This window comes from Seriola aureovittata, chromosome 8, assembly GCF_021018895.1.
Source record: "Seriola aureovittata isolate HTS-2021-v1 ecotype China chromosome 8, ASM2101889v1, whole genome shotgun sequence".
In the NCBI taxonomy this organism is placed as follows: domain Eukaryota; kingdom Metazoa; phylum Chordata; class Actinopteri; order Carangiformes; family Carangidae; genus Seriola; species Seriola aureovittata.
The window spans coordinates 3,005,379-3,030,862 of record NC_079371.1 but is presented as its reverse complement, the minus strand read 5'-3'; the positions used below and the strand labels follow the sequence as shown (position 1 = coordinate 3,030,862).

The window sequence follows — 25,484 nt, the reverse complement described above, 5'->3', positions numbered from 1 at the left end:
GGTTCGGCCTTTAAGGAGCGGACGCAGAAAGAGATGAATTGTCCTGAGAGCTGCCCGGCCCTGTTACATCACAGCGATATCCTCACTAACCAAATCCTTATGTTCAAAGTGTCCTGTGGTCAGTGAAACGCCACGAGCAGGAGCAGCCACTCAACACAAGGCAATGCTCTGACATCCAGTGCCACCTACTGGAGGGATAAGAAACTACAGCCTTGACTTGAAGTGCAACATTTTCTGCTGAGCTGCAAGTGAAAATTAAAAATGTCCTCTTAATTTGATGGAAAATATTTGGGGGCGCAATTATTGGTCAGTGCTCACTTAGCTGAAGACGAAGGTGACGATTTGTGCAGCCAAGTTTAAAGAGTAAGACATCCACAGTACATGTGTAGTATATTTAATTTGGTGCAGAGGCAATTTCATCTAGTGAAGTGGCTCATTTAATTTAAGTTTTTGTGGGAGTCAAACCCTCCACTAAACATCGACATACACTACAGCTCCTTCGCATTTAAGCTTTAACCTTTTACAATACAGTTCCCCATATTCACTTTAAACACTGAGTCATTTAAAAAACATTAATGTCAGTGAAAGACATATTATAATGTTACACTTTCAAGTGAAAATTCACACACTAAAAAGGTGAGTTTTGCAAGATAGAAAAGTAAATGTTGTTGAACAGGATGTTCTTTATAAACCTGACCTCTGATGTCCAAGGATTTCAAAACCTCCAAAAACATTAAACCTCCTCTATGATCATCTTCAGCTCCACAGTAAACATTTAAACAGTAATGAGCTAATGTTTTATATCTGTGATTCTTCTTTAACTTCTCTCACAGATACGACTCTGACCACTGACCCTGAGGTGGCGTTTGAGGCCCAGAGGTCAAAAACACAAACTATGTAACTGCAATGTCCCCACGTCTGTAACTGTGTAGTCACAAAGGTCACGTCATCCCCTCCTCCTCCTCTCTCTCTGTCCTGACATATTTGTAAAACACAATCTAATCAATTTCTCCGAAATGTAACTGGGGATTTGTTCACAGAGTTTGAAGAGAAGAGATATAGAGTCTTTGTGAATAACTTCGAGCGTCCGACAACATACAGATTTTAATTTTGACTGTAAAAAGGAAGAAACTACTTGAACTTCGGCAGCAGCATGTGTTAAATAATCCAGACAGGAACGCACCACTAGGTGGCAGCGTTACAGATTTCTTCTTCTTCTTCTTTTCTTTTTTTTCCCTCCCATCCCACAGTGACATCATGGTGAATAAAACAGCCCCACTCAAATGCAGCCTCACAGGGAGAAATATGCAAAACCATCAATTGTGGCTTCAGTCTCAAATATTTCAGATTGACTGTATGGAAAGAATGTAAAGGACCCCATCTTTTCCACTCCCTGGGCCCTACATTTTCCGGTCTGATTTTCTTTCTTTTTTCTTCCTGGACTGTTGGTTCCTTTTTAGACGGAGCCAAACACAATCACCACAAAGTGCACAGAGAGAGGAGACATGGACGGGAGCATCAAATCCAAAGCAACCCTCAGACCGTCTACCGCGTTATGTCAAACAATTTAAAATTCATAATATAAAAGACGTTGCATGGACTTGAATTATTCAAACTGCAGATTTTATTTTTAACGCCGTGTCCTCGAAGCGCCGAGATAAAAAAAAAAAAAAGAAAAAAGGCAGGGGGTGTTTGATATGTTCTTCCAACAGCACTTAGGTGCTTCATGCTCGCTGCCATCTGTGGCTGAAAACGGGACCAGAACAGAAACAGGAAGGAAGGAGATCAGACCGAGAGTAGTGGGTAGCTGAAACTGGGACATGCTGATGAGGGCTGCATCCAGCCAAATGTTCTGCTCATTGTGTGTGTGTGTGTGCTGGATAAAGACAAAGCTCGTTCATTTTTTAAAAACTGCTGGCTTCTGGAGGAGAGGGGTAAGGGGGGGGGGGGGGGGTAGCTCAAATTCCCAGGCTACACCAGTAACACCATCTAATCCCTCCCCCTTCCATTTCCAAACTAATCCTTCCAGGAACACAGGTGGCCCCCACAAGAGGGAAAACATACCAAGATGCTGCTCTTGATAAAAAACCTCTGGGACACTTGAAAGCTGTTTGAGCAGAGCTCCTCGTGGCGTTCCTCACATACCAGTTACATGCTGTCAATCAAACGCCTTTGTAAACTTCCTGCGGTTGTTTCCTCGATGCAGCGCAACATGTCATTGCGCTACACCTTCACTTGTAAGACGGATGGCAGGAGCGCAATGCAGCCAAACCAGCGGAGGCATTTCCTCCCCAGAATACAAATTAAACAATAGCGTCCCTGTTTGGGGCCTGAATACACGCGCACCATGACCACGACGTCCTCCATTTCCCACCCATTATGTTAGGCCCCAGAGGGAGAGGGTGCAGCGTCGGGCCTGCTGCCAGCCCGCTGAGTGGCACAGCATTCAGTGGGCGAAAGGGGAGGTCAAGGAAGTTGTGATGTTTTTCCCACATTGTGTTCATTGAGACTCGGGAGAAAATAAAAGAAGTGTAAGGTTGCAGCGACAACAGATACAGTTTCGTATGAAAAGATCCTTACAGTAAAAGACCAGATCGGTGACACGGAGCGAAAAAAACAAAGTCTGTTTTGCTGCATATCAAGTTTTTGACATGAACGTGATACAAGGAAACACAATCTATTTTAACATTTTAAATGCTAAGAAAGAAAAGGTTATAAAAAAGATTGCATTCACAATTTCTCAAGGCTACAGAGATATCTTTAATTTGCATGTGATATCCAATTGTCTAAAACCTTAAAGTGCTCCATTTACAGTCACATGTGCCAAAGAAAAACAGCATATATTCACATTTAAGAAGCTGAAACCAAAGTGTGTGTTTGACATTTTTGCTCGACTGAATGAATAAATCATTAATCAATTATCAAAACAGTTGCCGATTCATTTACTGTCAATTTTTGTTGCAATAATGATGAAATCTCCTCCGACAGGGCGAATCTTTTCATGTGACGTGACTTGGATGTCATGCGTTGTTTTGGTTGCTGCCTGATATTCGACTGCAAATAATCAGTTAATTGTTTTCGTCTAGGAAATGTCACAGTAGTGACGAAAAAACCTGCCGCAGGGTCCAAGCTGACATTACAGAGAAGCATCAAGTCGTCACATTTAAATGACTCAAAAATCAATCAATTCAACATTGCTCAAGTCAATACTGTAATTTCAGTGCATGTTTTAATTAATTCAGCAGCCGGTGGTTCATCCCACGCTCAGGTAACAAAAAGCCTTTTGCTCTTCTTATCTCTGAGCACAACAGCATGTGCTCGCCAGATAGGGAGCTTTTCTCCGGTCGGGCCTTTTCACTGTGGCACAAATGGTCAATCCATTTATTCATTTGGCTCTGGCTGAGTGCAGATAGCTGAACCCTGCGTGCATCTATCAGCCGCTGTAGACACACATCAAAGAAAAGGGGCTGCGACCATTCAAAAACAATGGCACACTGCGGGGGGGGAGATAAACAAAAGGAAGTCTCAGGTAGAGGTGGAGGACACTCGTGATGACCCCGACAGTCTCCTCAGCGTCTGATGGATGTTCAGACGACACGTTTTCCAACACATACCTCAGTCTAAAAAAAGAAGCATGACACCAACAGATCTTGTTTGAAAAATTGACACCAATGTTTCTCGTCCCCAGAACAGACACAGAATTCATTTAAAATGTCAAATTGTGCGGATAGAACGAGCGCGGCTGCCGCGTCTGTAGAGCAGTAACTCAAAGATTGATCTGTTAATGAGAGTCAAACTGCAGGTGGTGATGTTAAACTTTTACATCCAGCAGGAAAGAGCGTTTTACTGTTTACTGACGTGCTGCCCTCAGATTAAATCAATGATCGTGTCTCGGTTGTTGACAATATTAACATCTCCAGACGTCTGCATTTTTGTGCACGCCAGCCGATCTCTTATCCAACTGCTGTCGAGGAAATCCATCTCAATCACATTACAGCTGCAAAACAACAACAATCTGCGGATATTTATTCTTTCCTTTCTGTTTGTTTATTTGAAATTGTTAAATCAGTTTTACCTCCCTGCCTCTGTGTCTGCCTTTGTGCGTATGAAAGGTCTTTGGGTATGATGGTGTACCGTATGTTTTTGTGGTCAAAGAGCAGGAATTTTCTTCTACGTTTTTGTGGCCTTCGTAGCTTCATATTGCATTTTCGCGGTGACGTCTCAGGTGCTGCAGTTTACTCGTGGTTTCACCCTATACAGCTGCAACTTAGCGGTTACAACGACACTTTGGTATGAAAACTACATTTCTTCGTCAAAAAGAGGTGAAAAATGCTGATCATGAACTTTTCTTCTGTCTGTGTAAAAGGAAGGAGTTTGTCTGAGGAGAGGGAAGGAGCGAAGGAGGGAAAGAGAGAGGAACGGAGGTGGCGCCGGTCAGAGGAAAAGGCCTCTGTGCCAAATTTGTTGATTCATATCTGACAGACTGTCGAGCACGACGCTCTGTCATCAGACACATTTCTGAGTTTGTCACTGGATGAGAACAGGACAGCGGGGAGAGGGAAGTGCTGACAAAGAGCACAAAACCTCAGAGAAACCTTGACTTGTGATTGAAAATAAGGCAATTAAAAAGAAGAAGAAAAAAAAAAGAAAAAGAAAATCGCCCTTAAACTGCAGCATCGCACCGCTGCAGTTTGTAGTTTGCAAGAGGCTGCTTCTGTCTGCCAGTCGGCTCATTACACCATCCCTGTCTAAGATGCTTACGACCTTGATCCCTGGCAGTCGGAGAAGGAATGGCCGTTCTAATCACGGCACTTTGCGCAGGGAGGATTTGTTGTTGTTCTGTTTCAGAAAATAGCTGCGAAAAGCACAAATTAATCCCCTGCGACTTGGGAGCGAGGACGACCTAGTTTTATAACAATTGCTCACTTGTCACTGCGGGCTGAGCTTTTCTACCGCGTACCTTCACCCTCTGAACTTTACTGCGTCCGCTTCGAGGCTGGAATCAAAAGGAGAATATGCTCGGCAAAACCCCCCCCCCCCATCTCATTAGGGAACATAACACTGAGGAAAGAAATCAAATGATAATTTGTTTGAACTGCAAAACATGTGGAGTTTGTAATTTACATACTTTTTCAGCGCTGAGCAGTAATGGAGATACTAAAGATTTATGTGTCTCTCGTCATTCACAAACGTATTCATTCATTAATTCATTCATTCACTCCACATTTTTGCGCAGCCCACACACCGCACAGCGTGACGCACCGCATTCCTTAGAAGTTTTGACCTTTTCCAGGTTTGCCTCTCTGCTCCACCGACCCCTCGTTCAGAGGAGAGCCGGTATTCCTGGATCCTGTTACCGTGACGGCGGTAGAGGGGCCGTCTTGTGTGTCAGGCCGGGGTGAGGCTTGCATTCCTCGGATGACACCGGCAAGATAATGTCTCACCGTCCACACCACTAACTCACACACACACACACACACACACACACACAGTAACACCTAAAGAGGCTATCTCAGTCGTGCTTCCCACCCCCCACCCCTCACTAACCTATGGAAGGTACTATATAGCACAATCTGGGTCAACTATCAGGACTGTGCTGCTGCGACACTAACAGTCCGAAACTGCAACTAACCACTATTTTGACAGAAAATAAAGAAAGTTTAGCATTTTCCTTTGCTAAATAGTTTAGTTAAAAGATTAATCAATTATCAACAATACCTGTCAGTTAATTGTGTGTTGATTGACTAATGACTGACGAAATCAACTAATTGCCTCAGCTCTAAAAAGATACTGAGTTTTCTGTAATATTGCTACGATTGTCACGGTGCACAAAATGCTAAATGATTGAAGATATTTAGCTTCTTGTCATTTAGCACTTGCAGTAATTCATTCATTCTTTACATTATTTTTCAAGCAGAAAAGTCAAACCTTCTCTATTCACTGCGTCTCTGTTGTGAGGATTTGATGCTTTTCTTTGTCGTATGCGACAGTAAATTTAATATCGTTAGTTGGACAAAATGAGACATTTGAAGTTGTTAAATTGGGCGTATTATTTTGACATTTTATACACTTCAGTAATGAAACATCAATAATGAAAATGATCATTGGTTGCAGCCCTAATTTACCCGACAGCACATCAAAACACTCTGCCCCTCTCACTGGGGTTCATTAGTTAAACTGCTAAATGTCACTTCCTTTAAAAAAACAAAAAAACAAGCACAAATTCTGCAAAATCCTTCTGTGCATTTTTAAGATTCTCCACACTGGACTTTAATGTGGCGATGCGTGAAATGAAACGTCGCTCTCATCAGTGTCTGGCTGTCTAACAGAAAGCATATGTCTGTATGAGAGAGTGAGTAACGGTTGAGAGCGAGTGTTGGAGTGGAGTGAGGTGGACAGAGCTGCTGTGTAACGAGGTAAACAGACCGCTGGGAGTCAGACAGCCAGCGCTGAAGGTTGGAAGGTCATGTTGCCTACGATGCAGTATCTGCTAATGGCAATATATTGCATTATATTGTGTGCTCAGCACTAACGCCACAGCATGTCTGTGTCAGTGTGCCAAGTGGGACTGAGGAGGACCGTCGCCCTCAAGCAGACGAAACAGCAGCGACGGCAGTTTTTGTTTTGTTTTTTTTCTCCAAAATGTGCACAAGGTTCATCGTACACCTCCGGGGCAGCGGTGCGATGCTCTAGCGGGTGCCACTGTGTGCACGTCTGTCTCTGCGTTCATATGTGTGAGTGCATGTGTGTATTCCCTTGCCTTTGTTTGTACATTCCCTGTGTTAACAGGGTGGCTAGCAGCTGTCCTTGAATCTCTATTGACAGAGAGTGTGGGATCTGCTGGGTATTTTTATCCATTAGCCTGTGTGAGAGAGCAGGTGGAGGCTTTGTGGGCTACAACAAGGTCACACAGTGACGAGTGACGGCACGCCGCTATCTGTGGCCGTTCTGGCAAAACGTCGAGGTCTAAGCGTCCGTTTTACAAAGACACAGCATGTGACGACAGCAAAGGGAGTCGCTGGCAGAATAGAGGAGCTCATTACTAAAACACTACGTTCATTCCCTGGGAGAAAATAAAAAACATAAGATGAAGTTAATCCCTCAGAAGAGCTCAGAAAATAAATGGATCCAGGCAAAGTGTAAGAGTTATAAAAGCTGGAATTAAGCTGTTTATTGCAATTAAAAGAACTTCGTCTTAAATGTTCTGCCACTAGGACTACATTGAAAACATGTGCCACCTGAATGAAGTTGGCACATACTACACAAAGCTAATTAGCGGTCTTATAAACATTAAGCACTGGGTGTTAACTAAACAGGTTAAGCTAGCAGAGCACATGCTCCTCTCCTTCCTCCTCTCTGCGTTGGACGCTGAATTAAGTTCTGGACACAAACAATGACACTTCCACCTGTTCAGACACAACGGAGGAGAAGAAGATGGGACTCTTCTTTGTCCTCGAAGGCGTCTACTACATCCACTTTCACTTTTACAGCAGAATTTATTGAATAGAATTAAACCTGTGAATGCTGGCGGGTGGAGTGAAGTGGCTGGTGGAGCAGAACAAGTCGTCAGTTGCAGGCAAAATTTAAAAGCACTTGGGAGCTGCTGTTTATTTCCCACCATGGTCAGGCAGCTGGTGGACATGGTGACTGGCTGGAACAGGAATCAGGGAGGCATGTGAATGAGCTTAACAGCACCTACTCGAGCTGCCTGCCAGTATAAAACCCCTAAAGGACTAAAATGCACTCCCGTCTCTTGAGGCATGCAGATTAGATGCGTGCTGCTAGTAGATTTGTTTCGTAGGAATTGTCCAAGAGGATTTTTTTGCTAAAGAATAAGATGTGTGTGGCTCATAGAGAGCCGACACATTTGTCTTCGCATGTCAAAACAAATGCGAAAGGCGCTCGTTGACCTCTCCAACCCATCTGCTTTGATCAGTGCTGCAGCCAGCTGACACAGATGTTGGGTTGGAAGTGTGTGCAAATGTTTCGGCACGTCCACAAATAAAGAGTTGTGCAGCCGAAGCTCTCTAAAACCTCTTCTAAACAACAAGCTTCATTCTCACCGTGGCGTGTCAAAAATAAATCTGAAAGGAAAGTGGTGATTGTAACTTACTGGTGCCGCTCGCTATCTCGCTCTCATGGCCTCACGATAGCAAAGCAGCGCAAGCTAAAGACAAAAACAACCTTCAGGCGAAAAAAATAAATTATAGGATGTTCTTGTTTTAACAAAAGAGCAACTGAAGTACAAGCGGAAATATTTCAAATAGTTATGTTTTCAACTAACAGCAGATATGAGCGATCTGGGAAGGCTGTTATTTCAGGCGATGTGTTGCCAACACAGCTGTATGATCCTTGGGAGCAACAGAGGAGTCTAAAAAAAAAACCACTTCACACTAATTAACAACCATCCAACTGGGACTCGTAGGCGGCAATTAAAAATGAATTCCTATAATGTAATTATTGAGACACTATGGGCCCCTGCTTCGACTCGACCAGCTTTTTTGTCACAAAGAAATCACCCAGAATCACCCAGGAAAAAGCTCTGGATTTCCCAGAATAAGAAATCCGAGTTACAAGGTAAGAAGGGAAATTATTTATGAGGAAAATGTGGAAGTAGCTTCTGGTCAGAGCTGCATTGTTCACAGCACAAGTGGGGTACATCTTATTAATTTAAGAACCAATATCAGTGATGATTTATACAAAGAGCTGCACAAAGTGAGAAAGGGTGGTGTCCTGTGTCGAGCACTTACTGATTACGAATTCAGAGTCTGCAGTAAACACTGCAAGGACACAATGCTGTACTATTGTCCTTGAGCGTAAGAACAAGACAAGTACTAATTCACTTCCCTGCATCAGTCTGCTTCTGTCTTTCTATTACCCACAAGGCATTCAAGTCCAGTAACACTGATACAGAACCTCACAGAGATCTAATTAGCACTGAATGATATTTGCTGACTCAGTCGGAATTCTGTCACACAAGTCAAAGCTTTGAACAGCATCACAGGAATAAATGTTGAACTATTATCAGCTGCAGCTCCAACTGGTCAGAAACCAGCAAGCAAATCTCATGCAAAACACTTCTTTTTTTTCAACCGCAAACAACCGTTTCTTAAAAAAAAAAAAAGAGGTAGCAGTGTGCAGAATCGAAGGATCCACCCGGAGGAAATCCTGAGATGAACGGTTCAGCTGTCGTGTTTCTCTTTTCGTCACACTTCGTATCACACAACAGGAAGGCATCACCCTAGAACCTGTTTTCAGCTGCTGCTTTATGCAACTTAATATGTTGTCAAGACTTCCTCTCTGCAAAGGTGTCAACACTCTTTGTGTTCGTCTTGATCACATTTCCAGAGCAGGGAGTCTTGTTTTTTTCTTTTTGCATTTTACACCAAAATCAGGACAATCTGTGTCACTGATGCTTATTCAATACAAACAAACAACAACACACAACCTGCAGCCTCTTGACACAGTGTGTTTCCACGGTGTAGCACCATGACCGCGACTCTGACCGCAGCCTCATTCTGAGTTAACTACTGTACTGAACTATAAACGCAATCTCAGCACACATACTGCAGCTACGTACTGTATGTCTGCACACTTAATAATAGTGATATATCCACAGAGTTTGGAGAGGGAAATGATGCAGTTTCAACACACAAAAACACACACTGTATGCACAGCTGCAGATGTTTGCATTGTTGTTTAATCGAGAGTCATTCTTAAAGCAAGAAAGCATCTGATGTCACCAGCTTCCTCGAAATGTGAACAGTCGTTGTTCTTCCTTGTTATTACATTATATCAAAATAAACACGCAGCCTTAACCACAACAATGGCTCAATGTGGATTCAACGGTGGACTCTGACCAATACTGGACACAAAGGGATCTCTCAGCTCTGTCATTGAACCTCATCGTAGCAGGTCTCTACCCGGGAACAAAGCCAACTGTCCAGCCAAATGAAACCCGCTCCATCTCGCTCAAACAAAGGCCTCAAAGAGGAGCCGCGCAATCATCACAAAGTTACGCAACATCATATAAAGATCAATTCATGAGAGCTCAAAGCAGACGCAAGGAGAGATGGGGTACGGTGGATAAAACGGGATGGGGATGTGCTTTAATCTTCCCGGGGCAAATGGCTTGCTTGGTGGCCTAAATGATCCAAAAACGCTACAGCCCCCCCCCCCCCCCCCCCCCTTCCTTTCTTCTGTCCAATTAACTTGACACAAACAGAAGCCAAAGGCTGGAGGAGGGTTACTAATGAAATCCCCCCAGAGTTCCACAATGGGAGAAAAATAACATAATTTCAAATTCTGTCTGGGTTCAATACTTTGCTGTGACTGCATCCATTTGGTCTGTTTTCTACAATGTAGAGCCATTAATCCAAACCCCCCCACCCCACCCGACCCCACCCGACCCCCCCACCTCGCCTGCTGCATTTGAAATATTTATGGAATTCAATAATCAATCTTTTAAATCCCTGCTGCTCTCTCCTATGGCCTTCTGCATAAAGTAATTCCAGCATTACAGTGCTTCTCCGGCTGCTGGTTGCTAGGGAACAACCGGAGAAACTCTTCCACTACGAGGACTTGCTTTCACACAGGCCAGATTTCTCTTTCTGCCCCCCAGGCCACAAACACTCCCAGGTCACCGGAGGGACGTTAGAGTTTGTTTGTCTTGTAAGAAATTTCACATTAAATTTCTCATAGTGTTGTTAAGGAGCGCGTCTTGTAGATGATGTTGCAGCGTAAGAGGACGTGTCGTGGTTGTTGTAGGTATCACTTCAAAACCAGATCCATGTAGGAGGAAAGACATTCTCATCATATCTTATCACATGTCTTAAAAAAATAATAGAAAAATTACAATAAATATAAAAGTATAATATCAATAATCACTGTTTAAATACTCATTATTGACTGTCCTTTATAAAATACAGTCATACCTGCAAGTGCCACGTCACGGTACAAAAACATAAACAGAGACTGTGGCTCAAAGCAAATAAGAAGACATAATACGCAACATAAATACATGCATGCAAGACACTGAATACTAATTACTTGAATAAATATGACTTACTGCTTTTTAATTTGGCAATCTGGTGCACTAAATTCCTAAATTAATTTTAAATGCAGCCTTGGCAGTGCAGGACTAGAACAGCATGTTCCCTCGGAGCTGGTAGCGAGCCAGCAGCATTGCCTTTGTTAGTAGCTAGACAACATTGTCATCTATGCTCTTTCATGGTTTGTCATCACAATGGAGCGGGGTCTAGCGCCTGCCTGTGTTAAGTGTGACTTCTCACCTTTTTTCTTTTTTTATCTCAAAAGGGTGTGATTGTCGCACTGTAAACCTTCGATGCAAAGGAGACAATGACGGTGTTGTTTCTCAAATCGGGAGGGGGACATAAAAAACCCAACACTTTAGTTCACTTTAGCTGATGATGTATCTGGTCAGCCGCCAGTTCAAAGAGATAGCGATGCGGCGAGAGTCACTTACGCATATAAGGCCGACTATGTGTAAAGAACAAAAAAAAAAAAACATGTGTAATGACAAACTACAAGCTTGAACCACACATTAGGATCCAGGAGCTGCACTGCTCTGGATCGCCGTCGTCCTCCTCTTGTGTTTATCATCTGCACCACATTGGTGCGCCCGGCTCGCCTCGTCTTGAATGGAAGTTTCCTGTTTACAGAGTTCCCTTATGATCCCACCCAAGGCCTTTCACTTCACTCAGACTTAAAATAGGCCTCAGCTCTAGATGGACGGGGGATTTCAGGCTATATCCTGAGGATGTTTTACAAAAGAAACATGGCCGACCATTGTGATCTTTTAGGACTTCACTCACAAGTTAAGGTCTTCCCTTTCCTTGGCCCCCGCTTGTGCCAGTGACTCACAGAGAAGAAAACTTTTCTTCCTCCATTTCATTTCACTTTCTTATAAATATGGCGATTTTGAATTTTTCTGTTAAAATAACCATTTAAAACATGTATTATTTTCTTAAAAATACATTATCACAAAGGCTGTTTTACTTAGCCCATGAAAAGTGTGGTTTTAGCAGCTAAGAAATGATATGTATTCTTCTTGAATCATACATGCATCTTTTTTCTCTTCTTTTCGCACCATAAACGCTCTAATATATGGAATTAGTCGAGTCACTGACTATAATTATATGCTCAATTTAAGTGACTTTTGTTGGTTATCTTGTTGAAATGATCAATCAGTTTTTTCATGCACTGTTCTATAGAATTAAGACGGATGTTGGACTGTAACTCATGTGGCACTGGGCTATAATACAAGCCTCTGTTTAGGTCTACAACTGGAGTTCGGTACAGTTTAGCTAAAACAGCTATTCCCACTGCAGCGACACTATAATTGGTGTGATTCTAAATGTTTTTGACAAGCAGAAGCTGGTTGTAACAGGGAGTCATTGTGTTGGGTCCACACCACACTCGCTGGATTCAAAGTGCCTGAGCATATAGGGAAGCATGCCTGAATGGTCCGCATCTTTCCCTCCAATTATAATCAAATACAGTCCCCGTTTAGTGCAATAATAACACAGCCGCAGGCAGTCAGACCTACGCAGGCGGGCAGGGCCAGGCGGACATGAGAACGCCGCCCCGATGTGAGTCACATACTTCATGACAACTAACACAACAGCAAGTAAATACACTGTAGGACATGGCACAATGGACACGGTCACAATGTAGTGACATAGTTTAGTAACTATTGAAGTCTCTCCTATATGTCAGTCAGACTCATTTGTAATAGTCTACTGAGGACTGAGTGACAGAAAGGTTGGCTTACGAAACAAATACAACCCAGGGACAACAAAACCTTTTGAACACAGGTCACTGTGAAACTCATGTTTGTTTTTACAGCGCTGTAGAGGTATTTCTTTCTCTCTATCCTGGACTGCAAACTGAATTCCTTCCTTGTATCTGGAGGATTTAAGTTTAAATAGCAGGAGTTGACTTCCTAAATCTAGAATCAGACTTTTACAAAAAGATAAATAGAGAGCTATACATATAAATTTGTTTGGAAACGTGAGAGGAAAAGCCACACTTATATTTAAGCCACTGAGAAATATATCCATCACTTAAGTTGAAAGGTTTGTAGAGCAGCTTATATTTAAGTTAAATGTCATTGACAAATTACTGTAAGAAACAGGCATGTATGAAGTATGGTATGAACCTTTTGTCATTTAAAAGAAGGACTACAGCGCCTGGCTCGTCAGCTATGATGGGGAATGCTCACTCCAGACACAGAATCACAGAAACCACGTGATGCATGACACAACTGTGAAACTGCACTCACAGTAAATAAACCTGCAGGAGCATCAGGACGCTGCCATTTTGACTGACGCTGCACAGCTCCTTTGTAACCACGATTGATCGATGCTCATTTGTGTCTTGCACGGTTCAGACTGAAGCCCTTTCGCTCAACATTTTGTTTGCTCGCAGTTTGCCTACAAACAGTGGAACTAACCAAATTACACAATCACAAATAAGCAAATGCTGCTATAAGAAGATTGTGCGAGCATTAGCCTCTCAGAGGAACCGCTAATGTGGCATTATGCAAGCCTATTTTTTGATACTTGGTCTTTGCTATATAACACATAAGGAGATCTGTATGCTAGTCATGGCAAGAATGATTAATGAAAAGGGTTTGTTCACGGCAGGGGTGCTTTAAGTGTGAAGGAAACATGGGGCCATATGGGAAAACGTCTGGCAGCGGACGGCTGTTTGAGGTCAACCGAGGCAAGTGTCAATTAGCCCGGTCAAGGTCTGAGGCGCAGATGAGCAAATGCCGTTTAATAAATAATGCTGGGATGCAACTGACGTTACAACATTTAGAGTTTACTGTTGGAATGGTGCAAGAAAAACATACCGCAGTGTCACCAGTGTGAAATCAGTGTCAAGCTGCGAGGGGAACGTTGCATCACAGCAGTAAATGTGTTTCCACAAACTTGTTCCAGAGGGAAGATCCTTAAAAAAAAATTTAAACAATCTGGGTACACACAAGATCACAGGTCCTGATAATCTTTCGACTGGCACCCAAGTGATCTGGGCTCGGAGCCGCTCGAAACAGAATGTAATTGGTGGTTCGGTTCAGGCAAGCTAAGATAATTATCCCCCTTCTTCCCGAAAGCAGGAAGCAGGGAGAAAACTGTCAAACATTCCAGCGAGAATCAGATTACGTTGAGACCTTGGTAATGAACGGACATTTTCCCTGATGGGCAGCAGAGGAACAGAGGGCTGAAGAGTTGGGAACGTGATCAACCACAGGTTAGACAAACCCTCGGGGACCAATTACAAAGATAAGGTTTCAACGAGACAGATATCGTACACCAATCCGCTCCACTGCACACAGGAAGTGGAACAACAGTATTCCTAATCTCTGATTTATAAATGGGGAAAACAATGAGGTTTTTTCCCCCCTCATTTCATTGTGAGCTGTTCACTGCCCCTCATATTCCTGCTGGCAGAACTCAAGGACTGCAGCTGCAGCAGTTTTCACCTCTGACAACAGCATCCATTAGCAAAGACAGCTGTTTTTGCTCATACTAGCGTTGTAATGAATCACCCCTCTTAGCTCACATGGCAAGTAATCACCTGCCTACCACCAGCACAGCTGTAATTAAACCACAGCTTGCACGAGGCATGACAGGCCACATTAGGACCAAAGGCACGTCCTGCAAGCAGCGTAATGACTCAACTTCAGAGCTCGACACTGACGAGAAGGTCTTTACAAAAGAGGGTAAAATTATCCACGAGGTCAAAGAGGTCTGGGCTGAACGATGTGACTGATTATCACAAAAAAAAGTTGTTCTAATCTTCTATCTTCACACACTCCTCCAGCCCTCATCCACACTGCAGTGCGTTTGTTTACACTTGAAGGGGGCGGGGACTTCCTTTGCATACAGACACACAATTAACCGGTGGAAGAAGATTAACTTTACTACGTCAGTGGTATTGGCTGTGAGAGTGGTCCTTGCCCATTGCGTGCAGGAAGCAGTAAATCCTGTTTTTGTTTTGTTATTTTGCAAAATTCATTGAGATAATTGAATTTCATCATCTAGAAAGAGGTAGATCGTTATCATCCCTCAGCACGAGAGAAAAGGTTCTTAGATAAGCAAACTTAGAAAGTTACATACAGGTGAAGCAGTGAGTGCAACAATACGAGGTATAGATGGTGAACACAGCGTGTTGTCATCTCTAAAATATTTGATCAGACTGAAATAATTAGTCAATTAATGCATCAGTAAATTAAGAGAGAATTAACCTGCAACTATTCTGATATTTTTTTAAGCAAAAAGGTCAAATATTCTCTGGTTTCTGTGTCTCAGTTGTGAGGATTCATTGAGGTTGGATGAAACGAGCAATTTGACAACAGCACTTGCGGCTTTGGGATATTACAACAGCCATTTTTCATTGTTATCTTAAACCAAACAGTGAGTCGATTGCATGAGAAAACAATCGGCCGTTTAACTGAAACTGAAACTACTCGTCAGTTTCAGCCCTGTAACTGTACGGTTACTAATCTGAGGCCACATATCTTGATAAAAAAAAGTGCACAGATTACTCCTGTGCTATTATTGTATTCAACTCAGATCCTCAAAGAGCTCAGAGAAAGGAACAAACCACAGACTGATACCCGTCCTGTAAGCAGTGGGAGAGGCTACCTGCACCTCGCTGATACATATCTGAAACCTTAACCTTAAGCAGGTGAACAATCCACTACAGGCATAGTGTTAATGAAACTGGCTCTGGTTCCTACAAGTGTACAAGCACATACTGCAGAGCCAAAATGCTAATGGAGCTGGCCGTGATGCCAATAAGCTGCCAATGACTTGGGCTTTTTTTTTTCTTTTCTTCTAAGGATGAAAAATGACACTCGTGATAGTAAACAGCTCTGCACATAAATTTAATTAAAGACGACGCTTTACTGACTGATCGGTCGTGTGCTCTGCCAAATAAGAAGTACGTCAGAGAAAGTCTTTCATTTCAACCTATGCAAGATGCAAACGTTAAAGCATTAATTTCACCCTCTTTCCTCCGAATTGTTAAGGACTGAAAAAAATCTAATTATGCAGAAAAAGCTGCGAGCACATTTCATTAATCTCCAAATTAAAATCTACAAAGACAATAGCAATATAAATTTGTTTATACGCAGCCGTGTCAAAAATGTTGCCCTGGTCTTGACCCAGATCATGCAACAGCATCCATCTTTAAGTGCCATTGTTACAAATACTGTAAACAAGTATTAGCTGCATGGTGAACCCGTATACTGGGATTTAGGGATCTCTAATCACACAAATTAATCAGCTCTCCATCTGATCCACGTCATGTCTGAGCGGTTCACCGCGAGGTGGGATTATACTGCAGATTATACACCAGAGTGAGGCTAAAGAGCAAACTCACTCAAAGACGTCCGCTAGTTCTTGACATGAATGACATTACAGATGACACACACATACATCTTTAGCTCCAGTTAAACAGCAGTCAGTGTGACTATCCTCAGGCATATATTTAGGCATATCCCAACTCAACTTTATGCTATCAATCTTTTCTGTAATGTGGGCATCACTTTTTCCAAATGCTGGAATTTCCAAAATCTCATTCAGGAATGACGCTCTGAACGGCAGCCTCAGCACGCAGCGAAACTCAATAGCGGTCATGTAAATATTGCACGTCAGGAATGGTTTATTCTTTAAGCTCCCCGAGCAGCCAAGTGGGTCTCAGGCTAAGTTATGTAAAGACTGTGGTCGCTCGGTGGCATGAGGTCTATTGCCTTCTGCTGTGAGGGCCAACGGAATTTCTGGAGCCTCGACTCTCTCGGAGCTGTTTTTCTTTGCTTTAAAAATATCTTGAGGAATGCGAACATAAGGAACTGAAACATGCCTCTGACATTAAGAGCCTGTGTAATTCAGTCGCAACAAATGTACAGTGTGACCCCGACGGCAGCATCCCGACCTGTCAACATGACAACATAAACGGGGGGTTTACAGCATTATAACTTCAACGTGTAGAAACAAAAAGACAGGTTCTTGCATTGGGATTTAAAAGAAAAGAGAAGTAATGTGCACTCCAATAGATCAAGTACAGCAGAGAGGAGACCGCAGAGTCAGCGACTCAGGAGGAGCCTGCATGTGGTCTCTCGATAAACATTTTAGAAATCGTGTTACTTTAACTTCCTCTCACCCTCTATTGTTGTAAAAGGAACACTGATATGATTCTGCTGAGGGATATCGAGGTTACTTTTGCAACCTCTGCAGAATGAACAGTATTTTCTCATGCACCTCCCGAGGACGAATCCACTCAGACATTGTCAAAAGGCTTTTCTTGGAGTCGGGCTGCTGACTCGGTTTTATGTGCCTCTTGTTACTAATCTGGAGAAGGAAAAAAAAAAAGAGAGAGAGCTCTGGTATCAGATTTGTCCTGTGTTTTACCTCGAGTTGATTGAGACAAAATGTTGGATCCCAGGTATTTCACAGCCATCTTAAAACTCAACAGTAAATTGTAGGTTTTGGTGTCAGCCCCTCAGAATCCTTGGGGAGAAATCTGCTGCACAAGAGACAAAGTTGTCTGCCGTCTCTCTGTGGCCTCAGTGGACCAGAATGCAATGCAGCCACATGCAGATCTGTCTTCAGAACAACAACAAAGCAGGGAACGTAATCTCTCTCTCTAATTCTTCTCAACTGGAAAAAACGATCAACCTGTTCAGAGAAAATCACTGCCTCCAGGAAAAGTGGAGGAACGTCAATTACTTCACATGTTATCACACCTGGAATGCAATTATCATGTCTCAGGTTTCAGTCTGTATCTTCAAAGACATTAGTATCCACCTACCTTAGTCATAGGTGAATAAAAGAATATCAGAGCAACCATTAAAGTATATATACCCAACGATAAAGAGCCCTAGTCTGCTTTTGTGCTCCTCTGGTGCTAAACGATGCTTCATGGGATGAAAGTGTTTGATTTACTTTAATCTCAGTGGTGCGTTCAAACATAAACTATACTGGATTGGTCTATTCGTTATTAGATTTAAGGGAGTAACAGGCGCGCAGGACTACACAAACACCCCGGTGTACTCCAGTAAGGAAACCGTTTCTGGAATGCTTACAGTCACATCAGACGTTTATCTCTGCAATTAAACTGTAAAAACCCTGTAAATGCCATCTTCCTGCAGTGAAGAGATCATATGTTTGATTTAAGATTAGACCTTTTCATCGACTGCTCCCTGCACAGTCATAACACTGAAGAATCAATGCTTTTAACTCAATAATCAATAGCTTTTTATGAGTCCACTGACCACTAGACTGTACTATGTTTTACTGGAATTAAAAGCATGATTCAAATGAGCCAATCAGAAGCCACACTGGTGCTCTGCATGTGTGGGTATTGTACGTTGGTGCATTTGTTTCTTTCCTCCCTTCCTGAAATCATCCCCTGTATTTAAACTGGGAGGAATACGTCACTGTGACCGCGGTGTGTGTAACCACTTCGGCCTGCACTCAGCCTCCACTTTCAACACAAGAATAACATGTGACATCACTTTACTTCTACAGGGTTAGCGCTGCAGCAGACAAGCAAACGCCAAGGCAAGCAAGTACATAAATTTACAGGATGGATGGGAGTTTTGGAGAATTAGAAATTAGAAAACCCTGCGTTGCTTGGCAAAAAAAAAAAATTACACAGAAGTTGCTTGCTACAGAAGTCCGTCCTACTTTTTGAGCCAGTGATTGGGGGGGGGGGGTTTAAATAGACCTTCACATGCTTCTGATGCCCTGACAAAAATAGGAAGACAGTTTCAAAACAACACCCAGTTTCAGAAAATAAAAAAAAAACGCTTTAGGGAAAAGGGGTTTTGTTGTCAAGACATTCTTCCTGCTCGAGTTCAAAAAGCATCCTGACGCTTTTCCTCTGCCTGATTGTACTGAGCAGGATGCTGAGAGACAGGGGCAGCTCTGAGCTCATCAGTCACTTCACAACCTGTAGCAACTGTTTCCTGTACAGGTTGATTATCAGACACACTTCTCTTTGTGTAACTTTATTCTACATTACATTTTAGACAAAACATACCGCATAATATATTGTTTATATTTGGCTGATACTCTACTTCCTACAATTTAAAATGTGCATTATATACACATTGAGTATTTACTTCTTTAAAATCATATGGATGAGTTCATTAAGAAAAAAGCTCTGCACCATTTATACGCTGCAATTTCTTTGCTGTAGTGTGAATTAACTTTAACTTAATTTGAAATAATTAAAAACAAATAAGCCTCAGTCTGTAGCACGCCCGCTCTTTTCTTGCACATAGCACGTCTCTAATCATTCTAGAAACATAGGAATATTTTAGTTGTTTTGAATATTTCTTACATTAGCAGGGTCTTTAAACTCCTTACTGTTGGTTTCTTTGAGTTATGACCTAGATATTAAAATTCATCTACTCGTGGCAAGTCATCAATGTCTTTTAAATGTCCTCATGCATTTGTTTTGTCCTCTGTCAGACACTGCAAGCCAGTGCTGGTCTCCTGCCTCGGTCCAGAATATGTGGAAACAATGTAAAGTAGGCAGCTTGTCCTTCCAGCTATGAAGCTGTGGAGCAGGGTCACGGCAGACCAGGACTGCTGCTTGTGGCCTTTAGCTTCGCCACCTGGCTAAACAAGGGGAGAGATATCCGTCGTGAGTCCAGCTACTTGCTGAAAATAAACAGAGCAGCGAAAGCAGAAGTGTTCATCTGGGTGCCACGGATGGCCAGGTGCATGCTGGTCCCTGTTCCTATGAGACTACAGAAGGTGATTTTGCTCATTGTTTCCTGATTGGTTGGTGCAGTCTTGGGTTTCTTACTCCTTGTCCTTCGTGACGCACAGTTGAACGACTAGATAAGAGAGATGGATGCTGTAAGGACATCAGCTATGCAACAACGTAAACAAGCAATCCTGCAGATACACACAGCAGCCGTCAGTCCAAGTAAAAAGCTCATTTGCTTTAACCTGCTTTAACCTCTAGATATGAAACAGTCTAACTTAACCCTCAAATAAAACTTCTACGCTGCAAAACTTCAACATCGTGAGAGAAGCTGGATCTCAGAGCTGAGCAAAGCATGATTTCCACAGCGGAAGACAGCCCGACTCCGACCTAGTGACCTGACAAACAAACATGTCATAGATACCACTCTCACAAACAAAGCCTAAGGTTCATGTTCGATGATGCACACAGCTTCTACTGAAGCTATACTGATTAATACAGTGGAAATGGAGGCATCTAAAAATGACTTATTCTGTCTGACACGTCTGATATGAAAAGAGATTGTGTGGTATTTCTACTTGATAATTTCATGGGGTTTACAGTCTTTGGTGTCCTGCAAAATCAATTCCGTCTCTCTGATCAATGTAATATAGAATTTGGATAACAAATCTGCAAGAGTCCTTAAATATAGTCCCAAACTAGAATACTTCTCAAGCAGGCACGCCGTCACTGTGTCATCACCAAATCTGATAATACCTCTGCCCTGCAGTCATTCTTACAGTGAATGAAGAGACATCCCGGAGGAAGACAGTAATGGAAGAGCTCTTTTAAGATAAATGAACCCTGACATGATTGAGTTTAGATGATTGAATCCACCATAGAACCTAATTTTAAATGAAATTGAAAATAGCTAAAATGTAAGACTGAGTCTGGGTGAAAGCTGGTTAAATCATCACAGAAATGGAGGATCACAAATTCAAAACATCTTCTCGAATGTACCGGCCCCACTGCTTCTGAGAACCACGCTGTACGTTAAGAGAAATACTTGTGTTTCTTTCACAGTGATGTAATTGGAAAAAAAAATTAATTACAGATCAAATAGCCATGCCATGTTATCTTAATTCATATCGCAGCTGCAGAAACATGCAGCAGGGCTTTATAGAAGAATGGTGTCATCCTCCTCCCGCTGCTTTCTTGTCTATCAGACTGCCTCTTTAATCCACTGTCAAAAATTTAAGTGCACCTCCATTTACAGTTGAAAAATGAAGCAAAGTGACAAAGCCAGTGTGAACACTAGCTGTCAAGTGGTCAGTTATTTAGCCTGCCATGTGACAATAGGGTGAGCTACAGGGTCAAATCCCACTGTGGTCAGTCTTGAGCGATAAAGACAGATCCCTCTAACCGTTAGCTAATCCTGACAGAGAGGCCCTGCCAACACCATTAGGATAAACTGTGTCAGCCGCCACATTCGCCGGACACTTGAAAAGAACAACGGGGGCGGTGCTGCTATTGAAAATCACCCAGGAGAGGACCAACAGAGGCGCACAGTCACATGATATTCAATGCTGTGAAGATTAATGTCGAAAAGACTTCTCACTTATCACAGACACGTCTTGTGGCGTTTCTACAGAATAACCACAGACTTTCTGAGGGCTTTTATTGCTGCGAGAAAAGACGTGGACTTCTCTGATTCAACTACAAAACAACATGGATGCATTGTTTCTACAGACTTTCAATTTCTGTTAGAATATCACACTTTTCCCTATGAATAAATCATCTTTAAACATTGTGAGTTACTCATTATTTGCCTGTCCATTCATTTCAAAGACGTCCTGAATGAAATGTTTGTGTACTGACACAGCTCGGGTTCGTACCATGGCTCCAGAGAACACACTTAGCAAACCACTCATTTTTTAACTGAATATCCCAGTAGGACATAGTTTATCCGAGCCTCAGTATCTTTTAATCAGACTATTTTCCAGCTCAGAAATTCCAAGTAAATTTCCTCACATATTCTTGGCTCAGACTTTGATAATACGCTCAAAGGTCATGCTGACATACTGTAAAGTATTTCAGGTGTTTGCAGGGTGAAGCAGGTTATATCACATGCATCACAGACTGCCAGCTTTGAATCATATTCTCACGTACACATCAGCAGTGTGGAACGCTGCAGAGCAATTTCCTGTTATTATTTAAAGGATCATATCATCAAATCTACTCGCAACTATTTCCTACTGTGAAAATCACCTGTTTTGTGGGAAAAAGAAACAAAACAAGAGCAAAAGAAGGAAAGAAAATCAGAGAAAATTATCACAATTAGTGAGTAACTCAATTAGTTAGTTAACAGAAATTAATTGGCAACTGTTCTGTTAAAAGGTTAACTGTATGACTCATTTTTAATATGTCGTATATGGTGTATGATAATTAGCTGAATATTTTAGTTTAGTAGGCTCCAAGAAAAAGGATTAAATCAAGAACACAATCAAATTATTGATAATGCAAATCATTATTTCTTGTAGCCCTACTATAAAACACTAATGCCTAGTCCCAGCTTATATGAACATTGCTGCTACTGATGCGAGCCAAGTTCTATATCCCCATCTTTGTTTCCTTAAGCATGATGGCATCTCTCACCCATACAAATCATAGCTCGCATATAGAGCTGTAAAGACCATGAGCCTAGTACAGTTAACGAGCCATCAATGACTCCATAATTGTTTCCTCAATGTCAGACAGACAGGCAGAAAGCTGTGCCACTAACTGTAGCCCACTGGTTTAAGTGGTGGCCTATTGATTGCCCATTGTGTGTAAAGCCTCTGCTAATGCAGCATCCATGTGCAGGGGAGGCTGTGGCTCAAATGAATGAATACCATCTTTAGAGCCCAACCGTGTGGATCTGTGGAATATAACTGCTAATATCTGAAGCAGTGCAAGCTTAGGTGGCTGTTTGTGTATGTGGCTCTGGGATAATAACCACAGCCCACAGGATTTGCATATTCAGAAGACATGCACTCCAAACTTCCCTATTAACATTTATCAGATGATACTGAGGTGGTGTAGTATAGTGACATATATAATGAGATGTAGAAAACAAATAATACAACTGTACTGTGCCATTGGTAATAAAAAAAAACTAAGAAAAAAACTAGAAAATATCAAGGAGGAGGCCAAACTCAAAAGTCAATCAAATTAGTCTATTGTAAATGATTGGAGGTAACGTGTGTTTTGATAGGCTAGTCTGGGCTATTGGCTAAATTAGGATTAGCTCCAGTGTACGTCTCTTACACACTCATCTTTGCAACCTTTTAGACATACTTTCTTCTTTTTTTTGGTTGCAAAATGCAAAAGTCGGATGCACCGAAGACATTTTCTTTTCTTTTTTTTTTTTTTTTTTTAGATGCACAATTCTCCAATGTAAAAACAGGAGGCACGAGCTGAGAATATAACCTCGGTTAGATTCCCACCGTGGCTGCAGCCCTTGTTATGTTAAGTGCCCTTGATTATCTCTGCTGATAGAGGGCTTAGCGGGATGTAGCCATACGTAACAACCAGCACTAGCTGAATGGCAACAGTTGCACACAGAAACACTTGCAGTTCAGGGAGACACTGGGTAGCGGATGTTGCAGTGTTTATAAATGTAGCAGCACAGTGGAAAAACACCGCAGTAAGAAACACATTTGAATGCAGATTCTATTAATAGTTTTAATACAATTAGTCATTTCTTCTGACCTGTTGCGTCCTTTCAGCCGGATTCATCATCACAGCCTGCCGAAAGCTGTTATCCACATAAGACGCCATTGTTTTGGAAGACGCCGTCTGGAAGATATTGAATTCCTTATCCTAGAGGGGAAAAAAAAACGTTTATAGATATCCAGGGGCACGGATATATACAGCAGACGTCTCCTTGCCGTCTTGCTTTATTCTTGTCGCCCTGTGCTCCAATGCTAGCGGATAAGCTGGGAGTGCCCGGACCCAGGCCACGACTGGAGCCAGACAGCCGAGCGGTCTCCTCGGGGTGTCTGTCTTTCTGTTGCCCGAGCCGTAAAAAAATAACCGGCAGCCAACGCCAGTCCCACCGGGGAGGAAAACTTCTTTTATTTTGTTAAAAAAAAAAAAAAAAGCGCAGCTGAAAACAGTCTCGTGTAACTATTTACTTAATGTGGAAAAATGTCCCTTTATTCAAGCCAACGTTCATCAAAGCCATTCCTTGTCTCTTCAGCATTCTGCTAGCGACGGAAAGAAATTCCATGTAGGATCCGCCAAACAAACAAAAAAGAAAAGTAAGCTAACGGCTAACGGTTACCCCGTCAACAACAACCTGGCGTCCATTATGAGAGGTAGACCCGGGTACACTCACTGAGAAAATTCATTATATTAGCATTTCTTTTTTTATGGGTCTAAAAGTGAAGATAGGTCCGCCGCCGCTGTGCTCTGTTGTATGCCACCATGGTGACTGACACACCAGAGTCAAGTCGGACAGAATTAATTGTAGCACTTCCTCGATTTGGTTTTTCAAAATAAAAGCTCTAAGGGCGAGCGGCGTGCTTGTTGCAAAATACAAAGAGACAATGAAGGATACGGTGTATTTAGGGCGGTGTCAGTGTGCGTTTTTTTTTTTCCCCCTAAAAAAGAAAATGTCCTTCTCATTATTAACAGTAAAGACCTAAATGCGCAGTACTACATGTGGTCTCATAAAAAATGTAGCTATCAATTACATTGAAAAAGTCAATTAAACCCAACGGCGAATGAGAACCACCCCATTGTTTGCCATGCACCATAATACAATATAATAATTTAAATTCTGTTTTAGTGTCTACCAAAATTTAATCCGCCGAACGTTTCTGAGTAAGTGCTCTATGGTGCTCCGATATTATCGTTTTTTTTTGCTTATAATTACACCTGATCAGTCTGAGCGATTGTATTATCTTATTTTGAAAGTAAAATCAACAAGTTTCCTGTCTAGCTGTTGTTATCTGTGTTTGACTTGACAGAGATTTAGTCACAAGGGGCGGCTCATGGGCGAGTCCATTTAACAAGAAAGGAAAAAAAATGGGAATGGCGAAGCGGAGTGCAATGTCATAAAGTAATGCTTTGGTGCCACCTAGTGATTTATTAGAGGAACACTCGTGTAGATGGATTCATACAGAAAAATAAAAGATGTGGTCACCGGTAACAGCCGTGTTATCCTTAAATATGTAATCGGTATAGGATGAAATAAGCATATAAAATACATAATGTCCTGTAGCAATATAAGTGAATTAGGGAAAATAACGTTGAGAATTGCAGAGGAAAGGGTCCGTGCATGAAGTATAATTCTTCTGCAGTTGTTCACGTTGTATAAGGAAAAATGCCAGTTTATGGTTTATTGCTTTATTTCCCTGTCCTACTTGTGCTCAGTGCAAATGTATGTTGACATTTGTGAGCTCGTTCTTCATTAGCAGATGCTGCCTACACGCTGTTAACGTTTTGCGTGTGTTATTGTCCCATTAAATGAAGACGTGCACGTCCATTCAGCGCAGCGTTTGTTCCATTGTCCAACTTGAACCATGGAAATTAAACAAGGAAGTCGAGAGCCGGAAACAGAGACAGCTCGTTTTCAAAGTAAAGGTTGCGCATTTTGAAAAAATCAGCTGGCTGCAGCGGTCAATTTAAGTAGAGCTAAGCTAAATAAATAAACAAACTGTGTAAATAATGAACTTAATTCATAACTGAGCCCAAAACTGATCGGAATTCAATGT

The 25,484-nt window shown here is 42.1% G+C and overlaps 1 protein-coding gene across 7 annotated transcripts in view; it reads right to left on the bottom strand.

The window, feature by feature from the left end:
* The window catches only part of rapgef2b (Rap guanine nucleotide exchange factor 2b), a 102,117-nt gene extending 77,932 nt beyond the window's left edge, over window positions 1-24,185 (bottom strand). For all 7 annotated transcript variants that reach the window (XM_056382176.1, XM_056382179.1, XM_056382183.1 and 4 more), the window contains exon 1: window positions 23,476-24,185. In XM_056382176.1, the coding sequence (XP_056238151.1) occupies window positions 23,476-23,544 (69 nt within the window). In that variant the 5' untranslated portion in view covers window positions 23,545-24,185. The remainder of the gene's footprint in view (window positions 1-23,475) is intronic.
* Window positions 24,186-25,484: the final 1,299 nt, after the last annotated feature.